At 40.2% G+C, this 21543-nt stretch overlaps 4 protein-coding genes across 5 annotated transcripts; 3 read left to right on the forward strand and 1 right to left on the reverse strand.

The window, feature by feature from the left end:
• Positions 1–2172: 2172 nt before the first annotated feature.
• Positions 2173–4667, forward strand: LOC119555127 (venom acid phosphatase Acph-1). The gene is made up of 5 exons (XM_037866353.1): positions 2173–2472; positions 2996–3079; positions 3136–3294; positions 3347–3874; positions 4369–4667. Exons 1-5 carry the CDS (start codon positions 2173–2175, stop codon positions 4564–4566), a joined length of 1269 nt encoding a protein of 422 aa, XP_037722281.1. The 3' UTR covers positions 4567–4667.
• Positions 4668–4841: 174 nt separating this feature from the next.
• Positions 4842–7443, forward strand: LOC119555128 (venom acid phosphatase Acph-1). Its single transcript, XM_037866354.1, has 5 exons — positions 4842–5108; positions 5908–6006; positions 6068–6151; positions 6211–6369; positions 6655–7443. The coding sequence occupies exons 1-5, from the start codon at positions 4926–4928 to the stop codon at positions 7363–7365; spliced, it is 1236 nt and encodes a 411-aa protein (XP_037722282.1). The 5' UTR covers positions 4842–4925; the 3' UTR covers positions 7366–7443.
• Positions 7444–8144: 701 nt separating this feature from the next.
• Positions 8145–13759, forward strand: LOC119555129 (venom acid phosphatase Acph-1). Of its 2 annotated transcripts, none has more exons than XM_037866355.1 (5): positions 8145–9218; positions 11036–11134; positions 11460–11543; positions 12298–12456; positions 12891–13759. In XM_037866355.1, exons 1-5 carry the CDS (start codon positions 9057–9059, stop codon positions 13599–13601), a joined length of 1215 nt encoding a protein of 404 aa, XP_037722283.1. In that variant the 5' UTR covers positions 8145–9056; the 3' UTR covers positions 13602–13759. The 2 variants fall into 2 exon arrangements, with proteins under 2 accessions (XP_037722283.1, XP_037722284.1); XM_037866356.1 differs by lacking the exon at positions 8145–9218 and adding an exon at positions 9847–9931.
• A 2940-nt stretch (positions 13760–16699) lies between these two features.
• Positions 16700–19014, reverse strand: LOC119555125 (polycystin-2-like). Its single transcript, XM_037866349.1, has one exon. The coding sequence runs from the start codon at positions 18975–18977 to the stop codon at positions 16797–16799; it is 2181 nt and encodes a 726-aa protein (XP_037722277.1). The 5' UTR covers positions 18978–19014; the 3' UTR covers positions 16700–16796.
• Positions 19015–21543: the final 2529 nt, after the last annotated feature.

Raw genomic sequence — 21543 nt, forward strand, 5'->3', positions numbered from 1 at the left:
AATTTACACTATTTATTACTATGATTTGGATCTTTTAGTTTATTTTTTGTATCAAACTAATATAGTTCCGTATACTGATAATCGGACAATGCTGGACTCTGCTTTTTGGTACATAAGTAGTGATAGAGCTATTAAAAATATCTAACGATTGATTCAACCAATCTAAATTCACTTTAAATTTACTTTCCCAGAACGCTCGCAAGGCCATTTGTTTTCACTATTCGACTGAACAAAATGTTAATCGCTTTTTTGCTGATGCAATTGAAATGCCGATTGCGTTGCTCGGACATAGTTGCCATTATTTTATGTCGTGTGTCCGTCCGACTATAAATTATATTGATTTTGATTTGATTTTAGCTCAAAAACAAAAAACCTAAACAGCTCAAAAACTAGACGAGAGTTCAAGACACACAGTCAAAAGTCATAAACAATTACGAAAATGTAGCGCAATCAGCACGCAGCGCACTCGTTGTTTGTTTTTATACATTTGTTTTACCTGTAATTGCATAGTTCGGAAGCTGGCAAAGACACAGTTAACGGTTAATCGCCGATGCTGTCATTAACTAGCCATAAAATACATTTTAGACTACAATTAGCCACATGGCAAAGCGGCGATCGACAAACACGGGGTTCTGACAGCGGACTTATACTGTCTGGCCCGGCTAATTAGCTCTCGGGCAAACAAAATAAAAGCAAATGTGACACCAAACGAACATAAAACAAACAGAGATATATTCTCAGCAAAATAGAGACCTCACTAACATTTATTTGCCAATTTCTGACAGCCGTGCCAAAAGTAAAAACCAAGCCAACAACTTGTTCAAACAGACGAATTGCGAATACGCAGCTTAAAATTATTATCTCCCAACAGACCAAGTGTCAACAAAGTGAAACAAGGCAAATAATTAGTGCAGCCAAAGCACACACATATATCACTCTTTTATTATTTGTTGTCTTTTTCAGGCACTTTTAGTTAAGATATAGATATTACGGTATATTTTGGGGAGGGGGATGCTTGCGGTGAAATTTATAATTGTTAGAATTTCAAGGCTCACGACCTTTACAACATTATTCAACGTATCATGGTTATGCAAACACAGCCACGCTTTAAGATCATTTAAAATGTCACACTACACACCCCTTTGATTACTAACCTACCCCAGTTTTAATCGTTTTATATTAGACCTTTGAAGCACTCGCTTTTCTATAAAATTAAGCTAGGCAATCTGAACTCAATGATTAGATTAAATTTAATGGTAAGCGGAATAAAGTACTAGCATTATGATAATCAGTCTAGAAATTACTTGTTTAATTCATAGGTTTAACATTATGAAAGCATAAGTTTATATATTCTTAAAACTGAAAAAAATATGTATCTGATAATGCTTTTTCAATTTATATATATTAAATTTTATATCATAAAAAAACCCACAGAATATATATCTCAAAAACATTTAATTTAACAGTTAAAACACATGAGTGTAACACATAAAGTCGTGAAACCCCAGTAGAGAAATTTACCCAGGCATGAGTCAAACGACAACGAACTACTTTTAATAATGCCAGGAACTGAATCACCCCAACATAGGCTAAATACCATGCGAACTGTAAAGAAATTTTCAACTGGACGTGAGAGGGCGTTACGGTGCTATAAATAGACCCAAAATGGGGTGGCGGGACGGTTTTTTGCGAATTGTGGCCGCGTTCCGCAAATACTCGTACTCTAACATCGTATACGTAATTGCCTGGTTCAATGAGAAACGCCCAATTAGCTGGGATTTTTTGTCTCAGCTTGGCAGGCCTGGCTTGTAAACTCGGCTCGAAGCCGCGTTCGGTGGAAAGTGGTCAACGCTGTGGCAGATATAACAACAACACTTGACGCAACAATAGCCGAATAGACGAGCGTTGATTTATCTCTCTTTTAAGTTCTCCGTATCAAGCTGTCAACGCTTTATTTCAGCTCCAGACGCGCTGGGAGTTGCACGCCTGCAGCTCACCCCAAAGTCAGAAAACCGCAGCGGAAAAATCGTTTAAAAATCAACCTGCAATTAATCGAAACAAATAAATAAAGCGAGCAACAAATCATCAGCACCGAAATCTCGTTTTTGGGAACTCGGAATATCGGTTCTTCCGCATTTGTTTCGATCGGTATAAAAGGAACACAGCCCCGAAATGATATTCGGTCGCTGGACGCGTAAGCAAATGCTCACAATGTTCGGCCTGGGAGCCGCCCTTCTGGGCCTTGTTATTGTGATCGGTATCCTCAACAGCAGCGTGTCCTCGAAGGAGCTCGACTGGAAGAATGCGGCCAGGTCCAAGTGCTTCAAGACCAGTCCCAATACCACACACTCCACGCTGGAGTTGGTGCACATAGTGTTCAGACACGGTATTCGCACCCCCGTGGACACTTATCCCAACGATCCCTACCTGAAAGACAGCTTCAAGCCAACGGGCTGGGGACATGTGACCAATGTGAGTGAAAGAAATTAAATAAAAAAATATTTGTTCATGAAAGTTAATAAATGTATCCCACACTAAAAAATCTTAAAAACGGATTAAAGTACAAAATCCGTTTCAAATAACTTTATAAAGTTAGACGTGTTATAAAAGTGATTTTACATAATTTTAAGTTGTTTGGTTTTACATTTTAAAATGCTTTTGCAACAAAATTAGTATATATAATATATTTTAATTGTCTCAAAACGGATTACAAATAAATAATTTTAAAATAATTATACATTTCGTAACGACACAATTTGATTCCTATTGGTAGAATTTAACTAGTTTATCTAACTTTTAATACTTCTTCACAAAGCAATTTAATTAAGTTAAGTAGTGACTTTTTTAGAACTTTAGCTTATTAGCTTCGCCGTTTGGAATAGAGTATTCTAAATTATCAACAAAATAAAGAATATCTATGTTGTGCTTAAATAACTTCAAAATCTTTTTGAAATTTAAAAAATGGTGTATAATAACATTTTTACCTTATTTCCAGTCTGGAAAACGAGAGCTCTTCGAGATGGGCCGCTGGCTGCATCGACGCTACGGAGACTTCATGGGTCCCTATTACAGACCGGAAGTATGTTAATGTTATATTGAAAACAAGCCCCTATTTAAGCAATTTAATTTACGCAGCGCCTGCATGCCCAAGCCACCGCCTCGCCGAGGGCAATGATGTCCTTGCAAACAACACTGGCCAGCATGTTTGAGCCACGCGGAACCCCCATGGAGTGGAATAAGCACCTCAACTGGCAGCCCATCCCAATCGTATCGGAGCCCTTGGACGAGGACTCGGTGGGTTTTAACATCTCAGTCCTTAATAGCTTAATTTAAATGTGTGCTTTAGCTCCTGCTGGTTCGCACACCCTGTCCTCGTTATTTCGAGGCCCTCGAGGAGGTTTTCAAGAGACCCGAAGTCATCGCCGAAACCAAACCTTATGAGAAAATGTTTCGCGAGCTGACAAATCTCACGGGAAAATCGATCCAGAGTGCCGAGGATATAAACTCCCTGTACATAACACTCCTGGCTGAACAGGAATTCGGCTACAAGCTGCCCGATTGGACCAAGGACTACTTCCCCGATCGCATGCAGTTTCTGGCCGAGCAGAGTTACGTCTATAATGCGTACACTCCCGAGATGCAGAAGATCAAGGGTGGCCCTTTCCTCAAGAGAATGTACAAGGAGATGGTGGCCAAGAGTACGGGCAGTCTGAAGCCCAAGGACCGCGGAATGTTCATATATGCTGGCCACGACTGGACCGTGGGCAACATCCTAATGGCCTTGGGTGTGTGGAAGCGCCAGATGCCCCGGTTCGCAGTGATGGCCATATTCGAGACGCATAGGGATAAGGAAACCGGTGAATACTATGTGGAGGTAAGAAACTCAACAGAGCATGCGGAATGTGATAGATGGCACAGTTCTCATCATTATTTAAGGTTTCGAATGAAAGTGAAGCTTAGGAAAATGGTTTTTAGTACAAGTGTTGTCATTACTATAATTTTTAATGCGAAATCTAAAAGTTGGACTACAACTTGAGGTCCATCAAAGAATGTATTACGATTGCCGAGTGAAGAATTTGTTTCGTTTTATATTTTAAAGCATTTTAGGTGAGAAAACAAAGCCAACCTACTAATATCTTAAAATTAACTTGATCGTCTGACCGTAGCTTAACTTAACACTTTAACTAACTATTGTTAGAGAGAACTTAAGGAGTAAAGAGGCGGTTCTCTGGATATTTCAGAACGTTTTGAGCGGATTAGTCTTCATTTCAATACATTTTGTATAAGGATTTATGTACAATGTGCATTGTACACATATAGAAGAGCTCTGTAGATCATAAAAACTAATATTTTGACTCCTAATTGCAGATCTTCCTCCGCAACGACGAACACGGCTGTCTGGAGCAGCTTCAGCTGAAAGACTGCGATCTTCGGTGCCCCCTGAGTCGCCTCATCGAACTGAGTGAGGACGTCTTGCCCAACGAGCCGGCGGAGCGGAGATGTCGACCTCATGACGACAGTTTCGTGGAGCCACCACCGCGTATAATCGATCAGAATGGCCGTTAGCGAAAAGAAATTGCCAAAGCGGAATTTCTGCACTCAGTATTACAATAATGGTCGAATGAGAGAAGTGCAAAAAATAATATAAGCATATACAGTACAATAAAAATCCCCAAAAGTAAAGGTCATTGAGTTCATTTTTGGGGAAATCATTTTCGTGCGAAACTAATTGTAGTTGCTATTGTAGCCGAGTGAGCAGCTCGGTCTTATCTATGAGTGTGCGAGTGCCGGCATGGGTATGGGTGACCACATAATCGAGACTTAAAAGCAGTCCGCAGTTCTATTGATGCATTCACTCAACGCACAAGCCCCGGCGAAGCCGGTCCACTTGATTTCTAACGATCCGCTAAATTTAACTCGCGAAAATGATGAAGTACCTCGGTCTGCTGCTCATTGCGAGCTGTGTGTTAATTGCGCGGGGAGGTGTTATCGATATAGAAGTTCCCCAGGAGATCATTGAGAGTCCCGGGGATGGCTCTAAAAACTCTGTGGAAGCAGAGCCACCAAACAACAGTGAAAACAACTCAACTCTGAAGCTGGTTCATGTGGTAAATAAGTGACAAATGGAAAGAAACCATATATATTCCCCAAAAAAGTGTGATTGAAAAAAAATTGGCCAACGCCGAATTAGGGCTCGTTAACTAAGCAAGTCAACAGACCATAAAATTGTCCAAAATATGTCAAACATATTTAATTTGAACTATTAACTCGGGGTGACAAATGTTTTAATAGTGCCAAAAATAAGTGCTCTCTTAGGTAAACCACAATTTAGCTGGACTTCCAACGAGAACTCGTTTAAGTTCTCTTTAAAATTAAATCAGTCGCAACTGTTCTTAAGCAAGTTTGCAGTATTCGTTACGTATACTTAATATTGCACAAAAGTTTCTTGACTGGAAACCGGTTTAATCGAACTTAAACTTAACTTTTATGTATATAATTTTATATTCCCCGTTTGATTTGCATAATTAAAGCTCAATTTGAATTAAATAAGTACAAGAAAGTGTTAATCGAGGTGTATAAATATTTATATATTGAAATCAATGTTTGCACAAGCTTGATTAAAACCAAAGTATTAATTACTTGTTTTAATGGTCGGTTGAGACCAACAGAAATATGATAATTTTATGTATATATTTATATAAATGCCTGAGAAACTAATTGTAATTGCTTGCAAACTAAGTATATAGGTTCTATTTTTGCCTTTATTGTATGAGAAGTAGGTTTATAAAATTAAAGCCAACTGAGCTCTAAAATTATACATTTACTTGATTCATTTAATCAAATACAACATTTAAAACAACAATGTTCGGAGTTACCAAATAGTTTTTTTGTTTTAATTTTCGACAGCTATTCCGCCATGGGCCCCGAACACCCGTCACCACCTATCCCACAGATCCGTACATCAACGAAACCTTCAAGCCCTACGGATGGGGCGCGCTCACAAATGTTAGTACTTATCAAATATAAACACGATTATCCAAATTAAAGTGCAATTTTAATTTGACAGGGTGCTAAAGTGGAGCTCTATAAAATAGGCAAACAACTACGTCAGCGCTATAAAGATTTCCTGCCTGCCTACTATCAGCCCGAAGTACGATAAGTAGAGCAAGCTCAAGGGGCTGTAAAATAATCAGAGGGTTACCATTTCAGGTTATCCGTGCCCAATCTTCGGAGTCGCCGCGTACAATGATGTCCCTCCAAATGGTCTTGGCCGGACTCTTTCCTCCGGAGAACACTCCCATGGAGTGGAACCTGATGCTCAACTGGCAGCCCATTCCCATTATGATGGAACCAGAGGAAACCGATGTGGTAAGAATTTCAAAGTGTGTTAGTTACAATGAGTCAAAATCTGTCATGTATAGAACTTCCCTCAGTGTTCAAAATTTTGCATTCATTTATTTATATCATAAAAAACGTTTTCTTACATTTCGAAATTGTATAATAACCAATGTACCTATATACTTGAAAAGTACATTTAAAAAACTTACAAAAATTACTCATTAAAGGGGAATGTGAAGTTCTTGGAAGATTTTAACCCAATTTAATACTTAAATCCATATAAAAACACCTTTTCAAACGATATTCCATTTATAGCGCATAAGAATGAAGGCCCCCTGTCCTCGATACGATGAGGCGGTTTTGGAGGTGATAAACCTTCCCGAGGTTAAACAGCTGCACGCCGAGAACTCTGGACTGTTTCAGGAACTGACCAATCTCACTGGGCTCAATGTTACCCACACCCATGATGTTACCAATATATTTATCACACTGCAGTCGGAGCAAGCTTACGGCCTGGAGTTGCCCACATGGACTAAGGACTATTATCCGGAGAAGATGTTACCCCTAGCCGGAAAGTCTTACGTCTACGATGCATATACGACCGAGTTGCGCAAAATGAAAGGCGGCTTCTTCGTAGAGCTCCTTATAAAGCAGTTGCAGGACAAGATCTCTGGAAAGACACGACCCAAGGATCGCAAGATGTTCCTTTCTTGCGGACACGACTGGACCATCACAAATGTGCTTTCTGCCTTGAATGTTTGGGAGGCTCTGATGCCACGATTCTCAGCTCTAATAGCCTTTGAGTTGCATCAGAAGTCAGAATCAGGAGAGTATTTTCTGGAGATCTTCTTCCAGAACGATCCCGAAAAAGAGCCTCAGCAGTTACAGATTCCTGGCTGTGAAAAACAGTGTCCCATTTCAAAGTTATTGGAACTAACCAAGGATATAATTCCTGATGCTCCTTATGAAGAGCTGTGCAAAGCAAAGGGATCTCTAGAGGGAGCTAAGATCAGCTATAATTACTAAAGGAATCCCATGATTAATAATTCAGTGTGCAGTATTAATGTTACATAACGAATAAAGATATACTTATATGTGAAACTATTTGGTATACTTTTAATTTCATTATTTGAATGATTGGCATATATGTATCATTTACTAATAACCTTTTAAGGTGTGTGGGCGGTAGGTCATGTGTATTGAAAATTATTCGAAATTTCTTAGATAACGACTAAATAAATAAATAAAACATTTTAGGTATCTGCCGTATGTTCATGGCTTAATAGTTTAAGCAAAGCATATTTTTAGGCGACGTTTATTCTAAGAAAGTTTCTTGGTTATATGGTTAGAAATACTATTTTGAATGTTTGAAATGTTTCCTATTGGAAGTTAAATTTAATTTTATCGCCATTTTTAATTTACATATTCGCAACCTTCAAATTATTGTTACATAGTTTCATATATGCCATGGAAAAAAGGTATCTTGAGTTCCAATAGGTAACTTCAGACCACAAGCAATTCAGCAAGCTTTTCAAAAACTTTACATTTCTGATTAAATTCATCGGACTTCCTATTAGTCTATTTCTATGTTTTAATATCCATATTAACATTTAATTCGGGATAAGAAAAAACTTAAACGTCAATAAATTATCGTGAACTTCTTGACCGACCCTCTCCTTTTCACTCCTCACATTCATCAGATAAAAAGTGTTCGGTATTATTTACATTCAAACAGTTGGCATTCGAAGCTCCACTCACTCGAATCGGAAGTAACTCACAAAAAGCATAACGAGCCCAAACAAAAGGGCAGTATGTAACTTTCCACATGGACATCGTTTTACAAAAACTTCCGGACTATGACGAAACCGTAATCCAAATCCAGCCCAGCCCCAAATGCAGTATTTAAATTCGGCAATTAAGCAACGATATGGATAATGTGAAATTAACATATTGCTCGATCCAGAAGCTAAACGATTTATTACCAATGTGCTTACACACGCAGTTTCGATGACAAATTCGTTGGTATTTCGAGTTGGCGGCGGCGCTAACAGGAAAAAAATAAGCAAGCGGAGCCAATCCGAGAGTTCATATAAATTAAAAGTCGCGGGCGCGATTAAAAACGCCTCAAACGGTGCGGCATTGTGTCGGTGTCTGGGGCTTCTGCTCGGTCAAACATATATATATTCGTACAATAGACCTCCGGCCCCAATAACAAATGGAATAATAGAAGTGAAAAGAGCTACGGTGACGAAAGCATTTGGCGATAATGGAACGATAAAAGCGCTTGCTTTTCGACTTTTGCAATGATATTTCCCCCGCAGTCTGTCCGAAGATAGTGCACAAAGACAGTCGCGTGCGACCCTCGGAAGAGTCGAAAATTTAAATATTACATAGCGCCTGTCAGCATAGTATTTAGTCCACGGCAAACAGAAGATAGTTGTGGCACTGCACTGGGAGAAACCAGTGCAACTAACAAAGGTCGCGTGGAGCAAAAACCCGTTCACCGCGTCTGTAAATTAGCTAGTTTCGTGGTTAATTAAAAGCACACAAAAGTAAATCAAGACAAAGCGAAGAGCGAGCACAAAAAGTTAGTCTTCGATCTGTCAGAGGCTGTTGACTCCCAAAAACCGGAGCGAGACCGTAGAAACAAGCCCAAAGCGGAGTCGGAGAATCCGATCCCCCGACAGATTCTACGGCTATAAAGCCGGGCCGCCAAAATGCCGCGTTCGCATTTCACTCGAAGGCATTGTATAGCGATGACGGGCGGATTGATTGCATCGGCGGTTCTAATCTGGTGCGTCGCCCACTCGGCGGTCGAATCGGCGGCCAAGCTCTACGATCCCGGCGCTGATAAGTCCACGCTCGAGCTGCTGCATGTGGTAAGTCAGTGTGCGAATCGCAGGTCGGATCGGAAAACAGTTTAGTACTTGAATCGCGGACCAAGAAACAGCTGTGCGGCCCAGCTGGATGTGATAACTACACTCCCCAGAAAAAAACTGTAGTGCGAATCGGTAATTAGGGGGCAATTATCTTTTTGACAGGCCTGTTCAAGAATAAAGTTAAGTCGGGAAAATGGTATTGCAGTTAAGATTAGATCCTCGGATCATAAACAAAGATATACCCATGACAATCCCACCAATGAAAAAGAAACTTAATCGTGGTATTATATTTTTAAGCCATTTATTACGTATCTAAATTAACACTGCCAAATCCAGAGTCAGCAATCACCTGTACTATACAAATTTAGCTGATAACAGCAGTTATTGCAATAATTTTTGAACTTGTTTACCGCATTGAGAAACCCCTGGCATTGACATTTACGTAGGCAGTGAAACAAACATTCTGTTGATAAAGCATTTGTTTATAAACGTTAAACGTATCAAGCGAAAGTGCAAACGCAGGTAAATTTTTTTGTTGTGGTGTGTAAACTCATAATTATGTATGATTGTACTACAATTTAGTAGACTGTCAGCTCCGGTGGCAGATAAGATTCAGTCTGGTCACTAAATCGGAACCATCAGTACGCAAAGCGAACTCGTTCGATAAAGGCATGCCAGTACAGTTGGTGGAATTTCCAGCAGCCTAGTCTCAGGTTTGCATTTCCCTCCTTTTATTATATCAGCTGTTCGAGCCATTTGACTGGCTCAATTCAATCAGATAATATGTACATATAATTGCCGTGAATTACACTTCACAAAAAACACTCCAGTGCAGCCAGGCGGCAAGTTCAACGGAAAATGTTTCTCAAGCACTCAATAATTTATTTTATAACTTCTGTTAAAAACGAGTCGGTTATAAGAAGTTTGGGCTGCCCTTGGAAAATAAGTAAGGTGGTGATGGAAGCCTGAGCGAAATCCAAGCACAGAACGTCATAAATAATTATTTTGTTTAGTGTTATTTCTTTCTGTGTGATGCGCAATTACATTAGCCAATTATTTCAAATGTTATCTCAATTAACCTTGTAATAGATTAATCCAAGGGGCTTTACAATTTTATCTAGGAAAAAATCAGTAAAAATAATTATATATATAATAAAAATATATATATATATAATATAAAAATTGCCGTGTTGTTATTGAAGGTCATGTTCAAAGTAGCTAAAGCGTCAACAATTTTATTGAAAACAACCTGTACAGATGCCACAAAAACTTGCACAATTAATACATTCTCCTAAAAAAACTCTTACTTTAATTAACGCAATTATATACTTCGCTAACTCATACGTCTTCCAAAGACACACAGAAAAAATTAATTACAAATCAGAAATGAAAACAAAACCAAACAGAAACCGGCTCTCCAAATTACACTCTGCCCAAAAACCAGTCTGCAAACGTATAATAAAAATTCAAAATAAATCTGCGACTGCTTTTTGTTTGAGCTCTGATCATACACGATTAAATAAACCCAATTACCGAAGTAATGTTACACACAGTTATGGAACTGTTACGATCCAGATCCCAGGTCTGACCTTGGGCCGTCTTATCAGCACGGGAGAATACTTCCGCCAGAATCTGGGGTCGCACGAGCGATAGGGTCTTACTAGCCAGTCGCGTGCTGGGTTTCCTTGGGCCGCCAGCTAATTAAAGTGTTTCTGCCCATCGATCGCCTGACACATATACCTGTGCATTTGCATACGCTGCGGTGGGCAGGTGGTGAATCCGTTTGACTAATAAAAATTGTAATTGCCAAACTTCAGGTATTCCGACATGGACCACGGACGCCGGCGGATACGTATCCCAGGGATCCCTATGTAAATGAGACCTACTATCCCTTTGGCTGGGGACAAATAACAAATGTGAGTGGAGAAAAGTTGTGCAGCGCAAACTTTTGCCTCGTCATCCCCGGATCCCGTCCCCCGGCAAAGCATTTAAATAAATTGAAATGCAAATGTTTTGCTGGCGGAGCTGGGGGATCGGGCCGGCTGCATTAACATATACACATGCATATGTTTATGCAATTGCAAAAATGCAAGGCATTTATTATTTTATAACACTTCTCTCCATCTCTGTCTCGGACCACCACTCCTGCTGCTCCCCGGATCCGCACTTTCCCACTTCCCGGACCTCTGGTGTTGTCTCACGTGCCATCCGCTCATGCCATGCAATAAATCAACGCTCCAGAATGGCAAACGCGAGCTGTTCAACATTGGTACTTGGCTGCGTAAGCGTTATGGCAAATTTCTGGCGCCCAACTACAGTCCTGATGTGAGTAAGCAGTCACTAACGAACCGACAAGGCACAACCCCTTGCAACCCTACACAGAGAGAAATTGCACAAAACTGTCGTCAATTTAGAATTTGGTGTTTCTGAAAAGTGGTCTTTCGGGAGCTAAAATAATTCGTTCTTGACTTTATAGTATAGATATTAGAGAAATTAATTCACAGAATAGAGAAAGTTGCTTTTATAAGTTCCTACCTTACATCCCTTTGATCAAATAACAGGTATTTTTGCTATTACGTTTTTTTTATCAAAGCATAGAATACTTACTAATTAAAATCAAACAAAAATTTAGAAAGCTTATCGAAATCTTCTTCATCCTAAAAACTTCTTAGCTGCATTAAATATCCAATAGTTAGCAGGTTTATCAATATTTAATTATCAATCCGTTAGGTACTCGATTATTTTTGAGATTTCTTTATAAGAACAAGTAATGAGTATTACTACAACCACTTTATTATCTGAAGGTATTTATATTTAGCTTATTTAAATATTGAAATTTAAGTTACAAACGCAACTCCCAATCAATTTCTCCCTGTGTACCCTTACCATACTCCCATACCATCACGTCCACGGGGTGGTTGCCTGATAGTGCGGACGTTTACAAATTGCAAAGCTCAAGCGCGCTTGGCTCATCACTCAATTCCTTATTTTCTCTTTCTGGTTCTGCTTCTGTTGCCGGCTCTGCGCTTTCTCCTGCTCCGCTTTCTCCGTCTCCGCTTTCTTCCCTACGCTTCGACAGTCGGTCCACGCTCAGGCGACGGGTGTTCCGCGGACTCACATGACCATGCAGACCGTTTTGGCCGCCTTCTTCCCGCCAAAAGGCACCGACATGGAGTGGAATGGCCGGTTTAATTGGCAACCAATACCTGTCTTCTCCCAAGAACTCAATGAGGATACGGTGCGTATACTTGATAGCCGAAATGATTAATCGAAACAATCGCCTCCACAGAGGGTTGAGCTCGATTAGCGATTTGACAGAGATTAAATATGCAATAGATTGTCTTTAATAACGCAATACGGGTATACGTGTGTATACATTTATTGTGTCAAAATAATTTTTTTTTTGTACCTTTGTACCTTTCTAATTTAACGTAGATTTAGACTTGGAATATACTGTAAATGTAAATTATTTAAATATTTGTTGTTGTTGCTTAAAGTTAAATCTAAATAGTCAATGTGAATGCCTATATATTCCTACCTATTAATATTAAAAGATAATGCTTCAGTATTTTTGTAATGTTTCAATTTTTGCGACGTGAATGTCAAAAATTAAAAATAATCAAAACTCCATTTAACCATTGCCATTTAAACATAAAAATATATTTTTTACAGCTGTTGCTGGTGCGAAAACCCTGCCCGCGGTATTTCGAGGCACTGAACGAAGTCTACGAGCTACCGGATGTAAAAGCAGAAATCGCACCCTTTCTTGAGATGTTCAAGGAGCTGGAAGAGCACACCGGACTGAGCTTCAAGGAGCCCGAGGATGTGCAGTCCCTGTACTTGACTCTGCTGGCAGAACAGGAGTGGGGTCTAGAACTGCCTGAATGGACGCGTTCATATTTCCCGGAGAAACTCCAGTTCTTGGCCGAGCAGAGTTACGTCTACAACGTCTACACGCCCGAGATGCAGAAGATCAAGGGCGGTCCGTTCCTGAAGAAAATGCTCGACGAAATGCAGCAGAAGAAGAACGGAACCCTGAAGCCCAGTGGCAGAAAGCTCTTCATTTACGCGGGACATGACTCGACGGTGGTGAACGTTCTTTCTGCCCTGAAGGTGTGGGAACGCCAGATGCCTCGCTACTCGTCGATGGTCATGTTTGAACTGCATAAAAGCAAGGAAACTGGCGACTACTGGGTCGAAATCTACTTCCGCAACGACCCCACAGGTCAGGCTCAAAAGCTCACACTTCCTGGCTGCGAGTTCCAATGTCCTCTGGACAAGCTACTGGACTTCGCCAAGGACGTTCTTCCCACGGAAGAGGATGAAAAGCGATGCGAGTCCCGAAATCAAGGCTTCACAGAACCACCACTCCGTGGGCCATAAGATACAGAATTTAGTGGATATAGGAGAATCGTTAAGGTGCTACACATCTCAGGGAGTGGGACTGTCAACAGTCCTCGATTAAGGTGTAATTTTCTAGTAAAGTCAGTCGTTTAGCTTAGACCGAATAAAAATAAGTTTACCCTTTGTATGTCAATCGATATTATTGATTTGATAACATATTGATAGATTGGCTTTCTTTTTAGGCTCCAATTGTGATTGTGCTGATGAGTTATGTATTAAAAAGTGAACGTTTACAATTACAAATTAAAGATTAGAAGTTATATAGAATTTTACTGACAATGGTTTTTGTCTGGGAAACCAACTAGTAGATGATCTTATAAAACCCCATTCATAAAATTAAAGTTGCGTCCTGGGCAATAAATGTTTGTCGATATAAGACAACTTTTATAAAGCATCGATCAAATGTACCCGTTACCCTTAGATTAATAGGGTATATTTGGTTGGAAAGTATGTAACAGGTAGTTGGAAGCGTTTCCGTAATCAGGATCAGCTGAGAAAAGGGTATGTGATAGTCGAGGGCCTCGACTATATCGCTCTCTCTTACATTTTACAACATTCATCAAACTAATTACCCAATTTGGAAGAGGGCTGCGCAAATCACTGGAGTTTTGAAATCACTTATACCGTGTTTTTAGGTGATTACTCAGTACTCAGCGAATGAAGGGTAGACGTCTTTCTGAATGAATTCATTGTACTACAGAGTTTAAGATAAAGTGTTGCATACTTTTAGACTCTAAATGATAAGAAGTGATTTTAAAACCCTCGTGATTTGTGGGACACCCCCGAATATCTACTTAACAATAACTTTACAGGTGTTGAAATTTTTTCAACGTTCCCCAGTTCACTACTCGACCAAAGTGCGTTTCGTTCTGACCGGAGCTCCGTTCTTCGTTCGACGTTCGGTGTCGGATATTGTCAGCCGGCGTCTTTTGCGCCCCATGTGGCAGCCAAGTTGGCTCATTTCCGCTCTGTGGCGACAGTCGACTGCCGTCATTGCCATTGCCCAATAGGCCGCTTCCGCCTGGCCTTTGCCAGCGGCAAACGCAAACAACTTCCGCACTTGTTTAGCCAGTTGGATGCGCCACTCCATCTTGGGTTCCACTCCTGTCCCTGCCGCTCCTGCCACATCCACTTTTCCCCGTTGCCCCGCTCATTTTTGCCGGGAGGTGACATTTTTCGCATTGCGGTTTACCATAAACTATTTCATTGGGGAGTTGTTTTCCACCTCGCCCATTTCTTTCTGCCCTCACCATCTGCTCGTTCGCCTGTTCGCCATTGTTTACTCGTGTGCGTTGCCATCTCTCTCCAGTTTTCCCGCTTTCCTCCGCGTCTGTGTGTCAGTTTTTCCTGCTCCGTGTGTGCTGGTGTGTGCATATCTGTAAACTTTATTTGTCAACGGGACGCATATGTTGTGTGTTTGCCAAAAAATAAACGAATCCCCTTGTAGCAAGTCGGGCATTCCCCAATTGCATTCAGCTCGTGTGTTTGTTGCTGCTTTTAATTTTATCTTAATTTGATTTTCCGGCGGTGGGGGAAGTTGTGTGTGTGTGCGCGGGCGTCTGACAAATCTGTGAGTGCATGTGCTCAGCTAGTTCTACTCCGATGATTAATAGTGAGCAGGGAGAAAGGCTGCTGCCGGAAGTAAGTATACGCCACGTGGGCACCGATTTTGACTGGGTGTCCACGATAAGGAAGATGGCAGCCAGGAAGTCCGGCCACTTGATGTGATACTGGTTGCAGAAGTTTAATAAACAAAATATTATATAAAACACCTTGTAATAGGCATTTTTAAATTCAAAGGTGAAGAAACAAGATTTATTAACAAATTGTTTTATAAATTCGATTATAAACCCGAAAGTTGACTACCAATCTAGCGTCAATGCATCACTGAAAAAACGACGGAAAAATGAAATAAATATATTTATTTAGATATATCTGCTTTATAATTTCAAAGAATCGAATTACATATTTCAACTAAATACAACAAGAAAAGAAGTTAGCTTTGGCAAGCCGAAGTTTGTATACCCTTGCAGTTATAAGAAATAATCAATGTTAGTAACACCATGTTAAATTTTTAAGGATTGTTGCTAGCTTCATTGATATTTGTGTAAAACTAAATTCGTAATGCTGAAAAGTTAAAATATTCTATATCCCAGAGTAAAAGAAAATAAGATCAAAATCAACAAAGCAAAATTTTTTAAAAAATATTTATTTCATTATTTCTTCAACCGTTTCTTTGACAGCAGTCGTCCGATTTTTATTAAATTTAATTCGAAATTCCGAAATTTTGAAAAAACACCGAAGCTTTAATTTGTTTCATATTATTTTCCCACCAATTTTCCGATTGTTCCTATGGCAGCTATATGATATAGTCGTCCGATTTTGATAAAATAGGTATACTGATTTCAGTCAGAAGTTTGCAACGCAGTGAAGGAGACGTTTCCAACCCCATAAAGTATATATATTCTTAATCCGTATCACTATACGAGTCGATCTAGCCATGTCCGTCTGTCCGTCCGTTTCTACGCTGTCTCTTAGTTTTAAAGCTATCGGGCTGAAACTTTCCCAAAAGTCTTATATCTTTTGCAGGTAGTATATAAGTCGGAACCAGCCGGATCGGACAACTATATCTTATAGCTCCCATAGGAATAATCGGAAAAACAAATTTTAAAAAATTATATCACCTTCTAGGCTTGGAAATTTCATTTTTTATTTAGTGTTGAATTTCGAATTAAATTTTATCAAAATTTTGAAAATTTTAAAAATTATATCTTTGGGGTTTTTAACATATAACCTCCTAAGCTTGGAAATAACATTTTTTAATTAGTTTTGAACTTCGACTTAAATTTAATCAAAATCGGACGACTATATCATATAGCTGCCATAGGAACGATCGGAAAATTGGTGGGAAAATAATATGAAAAAAAGTAAAGCTTCGGTGTTTTTCGACATATTATCTTATCCCTTTGGTCCCTTAAGCTGAGTTACGGGTATCTGATAGTCGAGGTACTCGACTATAGCGTTCTCCCTTGTTTTTTAATATAATTTATAATCATTACGCCCCGTTAGTTACTAAATTTATTATTATGATACCCAAATCCTTTAATAAATAGTAAGACAATCAAATTCCTTGAGTACAATGTTTTTAAGAGTCTGGTATATATATATTTTCCATTAGTCTTTTTGAGTTGACGGAACATTCTCCTCAGCTAGGTCCAAATTTGGCAGCTTTCCATCATCATCCCCGAACATTAGCCTCTCAATAAGCTCCATTTGCGTTTGCAGAATCGCGCCCATGGTTATGGTTCGCTCGATACGCTCCCTATATTTTAATTGAAGCAGTTCCTCGTCTCTCCGCTTTTCGGGGATCATTCTAGGGTAATGCTCACTTCTATTCAGTATTTCAGCCATTCGCTCTTGATGCTGCATTTTTCGATCTATATTTTCTGCCACTGTTCGATTTTTCCGATAATACCTCTTCTTTAAGTGGGCCAACTTTAGAGTACGATTAATAAAATCGGCATATTCCACGCGAAGAAATTCCCAAAACGATATGCGGTGCAATACTACCCTGTCCCTGTTCGCTTTGGCGATTGCCATTTGATCCCTCATCATGGATATAATCAAATTGATCAGCAAATACTTGACTACGAATCCCATTATGGCATATAATATAATGCCCAACAGCTCTCCACCGAAAAACAGATCTGGTGGATTCAAAACTTGAGTAAAGCCGAAGGCAAAACAACTGACAGTTACAATGCCCTTGGTCAAGTCCATGAAGGTGGTGATATGATTTCCGTTAATTGTGACGGTGGTAAGGGCAATGGCGACAATAAATATGATGGTTACTACCATTGTCCAAATAAGCGATTGCCATGCCATAGAAAAGCTTTTAGTGAATAACTGAAAGGTGCCGGAAAACTGCAACACCTTCCAAAGTCGCATGGTGACCAGAGCTATGGAGAAACCCTTTAGAATATCAGCGTAGTACGTGAGTCGCTCAGGTTTTCGAAAATCTATAAACTCAACCATCACGCAGATTTCAATATTTTGTATCATTGATTGAACCAAGTTATCCCGGATGGCTAAAATTACAGAAACCAGGAGGGTGAGTACTATAATCAGGGCATCCACCTGGATCCACAGGGTTTTTAAGGCACGGGGCTCGAACCAGACCTTGACAAAAAACACCTTGGCGAACTGCAGCCATACAATAACGAAGATAAACAACACAAGCATTGCAAAACCAGACAAACTTCGCATTTGCTCCACGAAAATCTCACTATCGATATCCAAATGCGAGTGGATGTTGCCGAAGGGAAACTGCTCTATCCACAATCTGCATACGCTAAAGATGTTCGCATCCGCATTGTACAGAGTGAAGTCTATAAATAGAGCACTCGTATTATAATCTAGCCATTTTTTCTCCTTCAAGTATTTAAGAATCATCTGACTTTTAGTTCGGGTGTCCGAGAGAAGTGTTTGGTATCCCTCCGTTTCCGGATAAGTAATAAAATGTCCATGGTAAGCGTCGCCCAAGACTTTCTCTTCAAAGCTGTAGACCACCGACAGCCAGGGCTCGTAGATCGGCCAGTATTTATCCGTATAGGGGACCCTTTTATATGGCAACCAACCTTCCGAAAAGTCCTTCTTAGTGAAAACCGGTTTGCTTAGACCTACGCGGCTGTTTTCCGTTCTGAACTGCTTTAATCTCACCACACCCAACATTCGGACTGGCTCCGCATGAATCCAAGGCGCCCCGTGTCCCTTGTTGCTATTATCCGTAAAGGCCATGATCAGGCAGAGCTCGATGAAGGTGTAGACTTCCGGTAGAACTACCATTTGTGATAGTCCGACCTCATGCTTGCGGTCAAACGCGAAGAGATTCTCAACGGATTCCGTATTATAGTAAAGCAACTGATCGACTAACACAACGGCCATGCCGAAGATCATTATAAATAGCATGCCTGTCAGAACGAGTTCTCCTTCTATCAAGCGGTACTGCTGGTTGAGCTTCTCATTTCGATGGCTTTCCGTAATCATCAGCTCACTTTTCAACGACCGAAGTCTTAGTCTTACCTTGTCCATAAAGGTCTCCACCTTGGCTTTTTTATCGGGCGTCACAGGGGGTTGATGGTCTGGCCAGCAGGCTGCATCGACGGACATTATCGTATACTTGATGGGGGTATAAACCACGATCTGTATTACCGTTACTGCTATGAACGCCACCAGGATCATGTTGAACTTGGCGCCTTCATGGTTGAAGCCGGAGAAATTCCAGATACAGTAGCCACATACGGCTATTATTACCAGGGTCACATAGAATATGGCGTTACTATCTTTCTTCGCCATTGCTTGAGTATTACCCCAGCTTCAGCTTAACCTTTGGATTTCCCTTGTATACTTTGAAAGTACTGATTTGACAATGTACAACGGGCTTCCTTATGCTACCTAAGTTTTGTAACAGTTTTTTCTTTTTAAACAAACATGTATTTTGAATATAACTCTTATTTATTTTTGAAGACCTTAAAATAATTGTATTCCATTTAAAAAACGTAGCCTTAAGCATTTGTACTTACCCAACCAGCACACAATTGTTGTCTATTCGTATTCAAGGTCAACGTACTTCATTAAAAGTAGTAACTATTTGTTTAAAGTTTTAGATTTATAGATCTTTACTTCTTGCCTATACTACTTTCTTTTATATTTTCACTTCTTTTCTTTTTATTATATGCAATTTAAGGACTCTCTCTATGTCCTCATTTTGCACTTTGTTTTCTAACCCCAAATTCCATGAAATATTCACCTCTCTAATCCCGCATCTGGTATTCCCAGGCAGCCCTAACTCGCTTTAATTTCACTTGCTGCTGGTAGTTAGTTAACCTTGCATTTCTTTGTCCTTGTCGGGTGCAAGCCGGGTACAAATTATTGTGCTATCAGTGGCACTTCAATGGGCTCCCAGCAGTTGCCACTTAGGGCGGCCGACAAGTGCAGCAGGTTCACCACCCCGTCCTCAGAGATACGACCCCGCCCTCTTGGCATTCCAGCACTGGGCTCTGAGATCTGGGGCTGGCAATAAAATTCGTAAACCTTTTTTGACAAATGAAACGTGCAACAAACAAGACGCCCAAGCGGCTGCAGGCGGCCAAGTAAGTAAGGGGGATGCGTCCTCATCACCCAGCAGGCAGGATACAGGACCTAGGACCTAGGACCCGGGATCCAGGGCCCAGCACCGAGAACATGGGTATGAGACGAGCTCCAGTGCCAACAAAGATTTATGCATTTTACAGGGCAGACTACGCTTTATGCGAAACTAAACGGCAAACAGTTTGAGTGAGGAAAGCTTTCACTCTCTTCCCAGAGAAAGAAAATGTGGGAACCTGTCTGCCTTCCAAAACTTCTAAGTTTGCAAGCAGCGGGAAAAACGGTTTTAATGAATTTTTAATGGTACATTAATTACATCGATACTCAGTTAATATTATTAAAAAATCGTTTAGTAATAAGCATCTACTTATAGAACGAATATTTACAGAAAGCAACTTATACTAAAAAATAAATAGTAACCAAATAAAAAGAAATGGTGCAATCAGATTTTAAAAATGCAATACATCGATAGATGTTTGTCTTATATTAAGTTTGAATAAAATAACCACAAATCAAATTTCTTCCTGTGTAACGTCTCTTTAGTCCTTGGGGAAGCGGAAATGAAGCATCACATGCCCATGCTCTTCTTGGATCCGGGGTTTCAGGGGAGGAAGTCCATTGTGCCTTTTAATAGACTGAACTACACGGCATCCGACTCTGAGCGCCGGCATCCTGGCACTTTGTTTGCCGGCAAACATTTGTGCAGCTTATTAATATGCATTCCACCCCTCCTCGTAGGGATTAGCCGGAGGAGCAGGTGTGTCGGTCCACCCACCGGGTGGCCACCTGTATTCCGCAGCCCCTCGCCAATCGGAACATTTTATCTCCTAGGCCAAGCGCAAAAGTTTTAGCTGTTCTCGGTCCGTATCGAAAAGTCGTTAGTAAGCTGACCGCAGAAAGATGTGAGGCAAAAGTGCAGCGGCTCAGAGGAAACTTCGGGCCCAACTGGCCGCTCCTATTTCTTGGGTCTCAGCAGCAATCGGAGCAAAAAATGGCCAACTTCCCCTAAGACTTGCACTTAGCCCGCACAAAAGTTTGGTCGCCATTCCAAACTTTTCTGACTGAGCCGGAGATGAAACTGAAGCCAAGGCTGAAACTGAAGCTTCAGTGTGCTGTAAGTGGATTTGTGGACCCGGGCATCCATATGTCTCATTTCGGGAATGAGAGAAATGGGGAAATGCAGATCTTCTGCCCTGCATATTAGGGTTAATAAATGTGCTAAGCACTCCTTATTTAAATTCATAGCGTTCACCTTAATTAAGTGAGTGAAATATAACCCGCTTGAAGGTCCCACCCCCACCCGCCAGATGCATACAGAAAATGAAAATCCATCTACATTTTACCGCAATTAAAATAAAATAAAGTTCAATGTAAGCTCAGCGTAAATGTTCAATTTACGTTTAAGTCTCCGCCGTGCTCTAAGAAATATACCAAAAACACTTTTTTATTCCACAAAAATATCAAAAATCACATAAAATATTTTGATGAGCGATACTATCAATATTGGGACCAAGCCATCGATGTTTTCTCAATTTGAAAACCATCGGTAGTGCTATCGCTTGTTTAATTTGATCAAATATATTAAATAGGTGCAATCAAAAAGTTCCTGCTACTATTTTATCTTTTTTATTACCCTTATTATCAAGCAAAATCAACTCTTAACGAGGTAAAGATAAGATGGAAGCAGTAACGAGTGCCATGACTATCACATACCCGTTACTTAACTAACCATTTTACCTTATTAAGTAATGGTCCGACTTAAAACATTTTTGAC

The sequence above is a fragment of the Drosophila subpulchrella genome, chromosome 3L (genome assembly GCF_014743375.2).
Source record: "Drosophila subpulchrella strain 33 F10 #4 breed RU33 chromosome 3L, RU_Dsub_v1.1 Primary Assembly, whole genome shotgun sequence".
Lineage (NCBI taxonomy): Eukaryota > Metazoa > Arthropoda > Insecta > Diptera > Drosophilidae > Drosophila > Drosophila subpulchrella.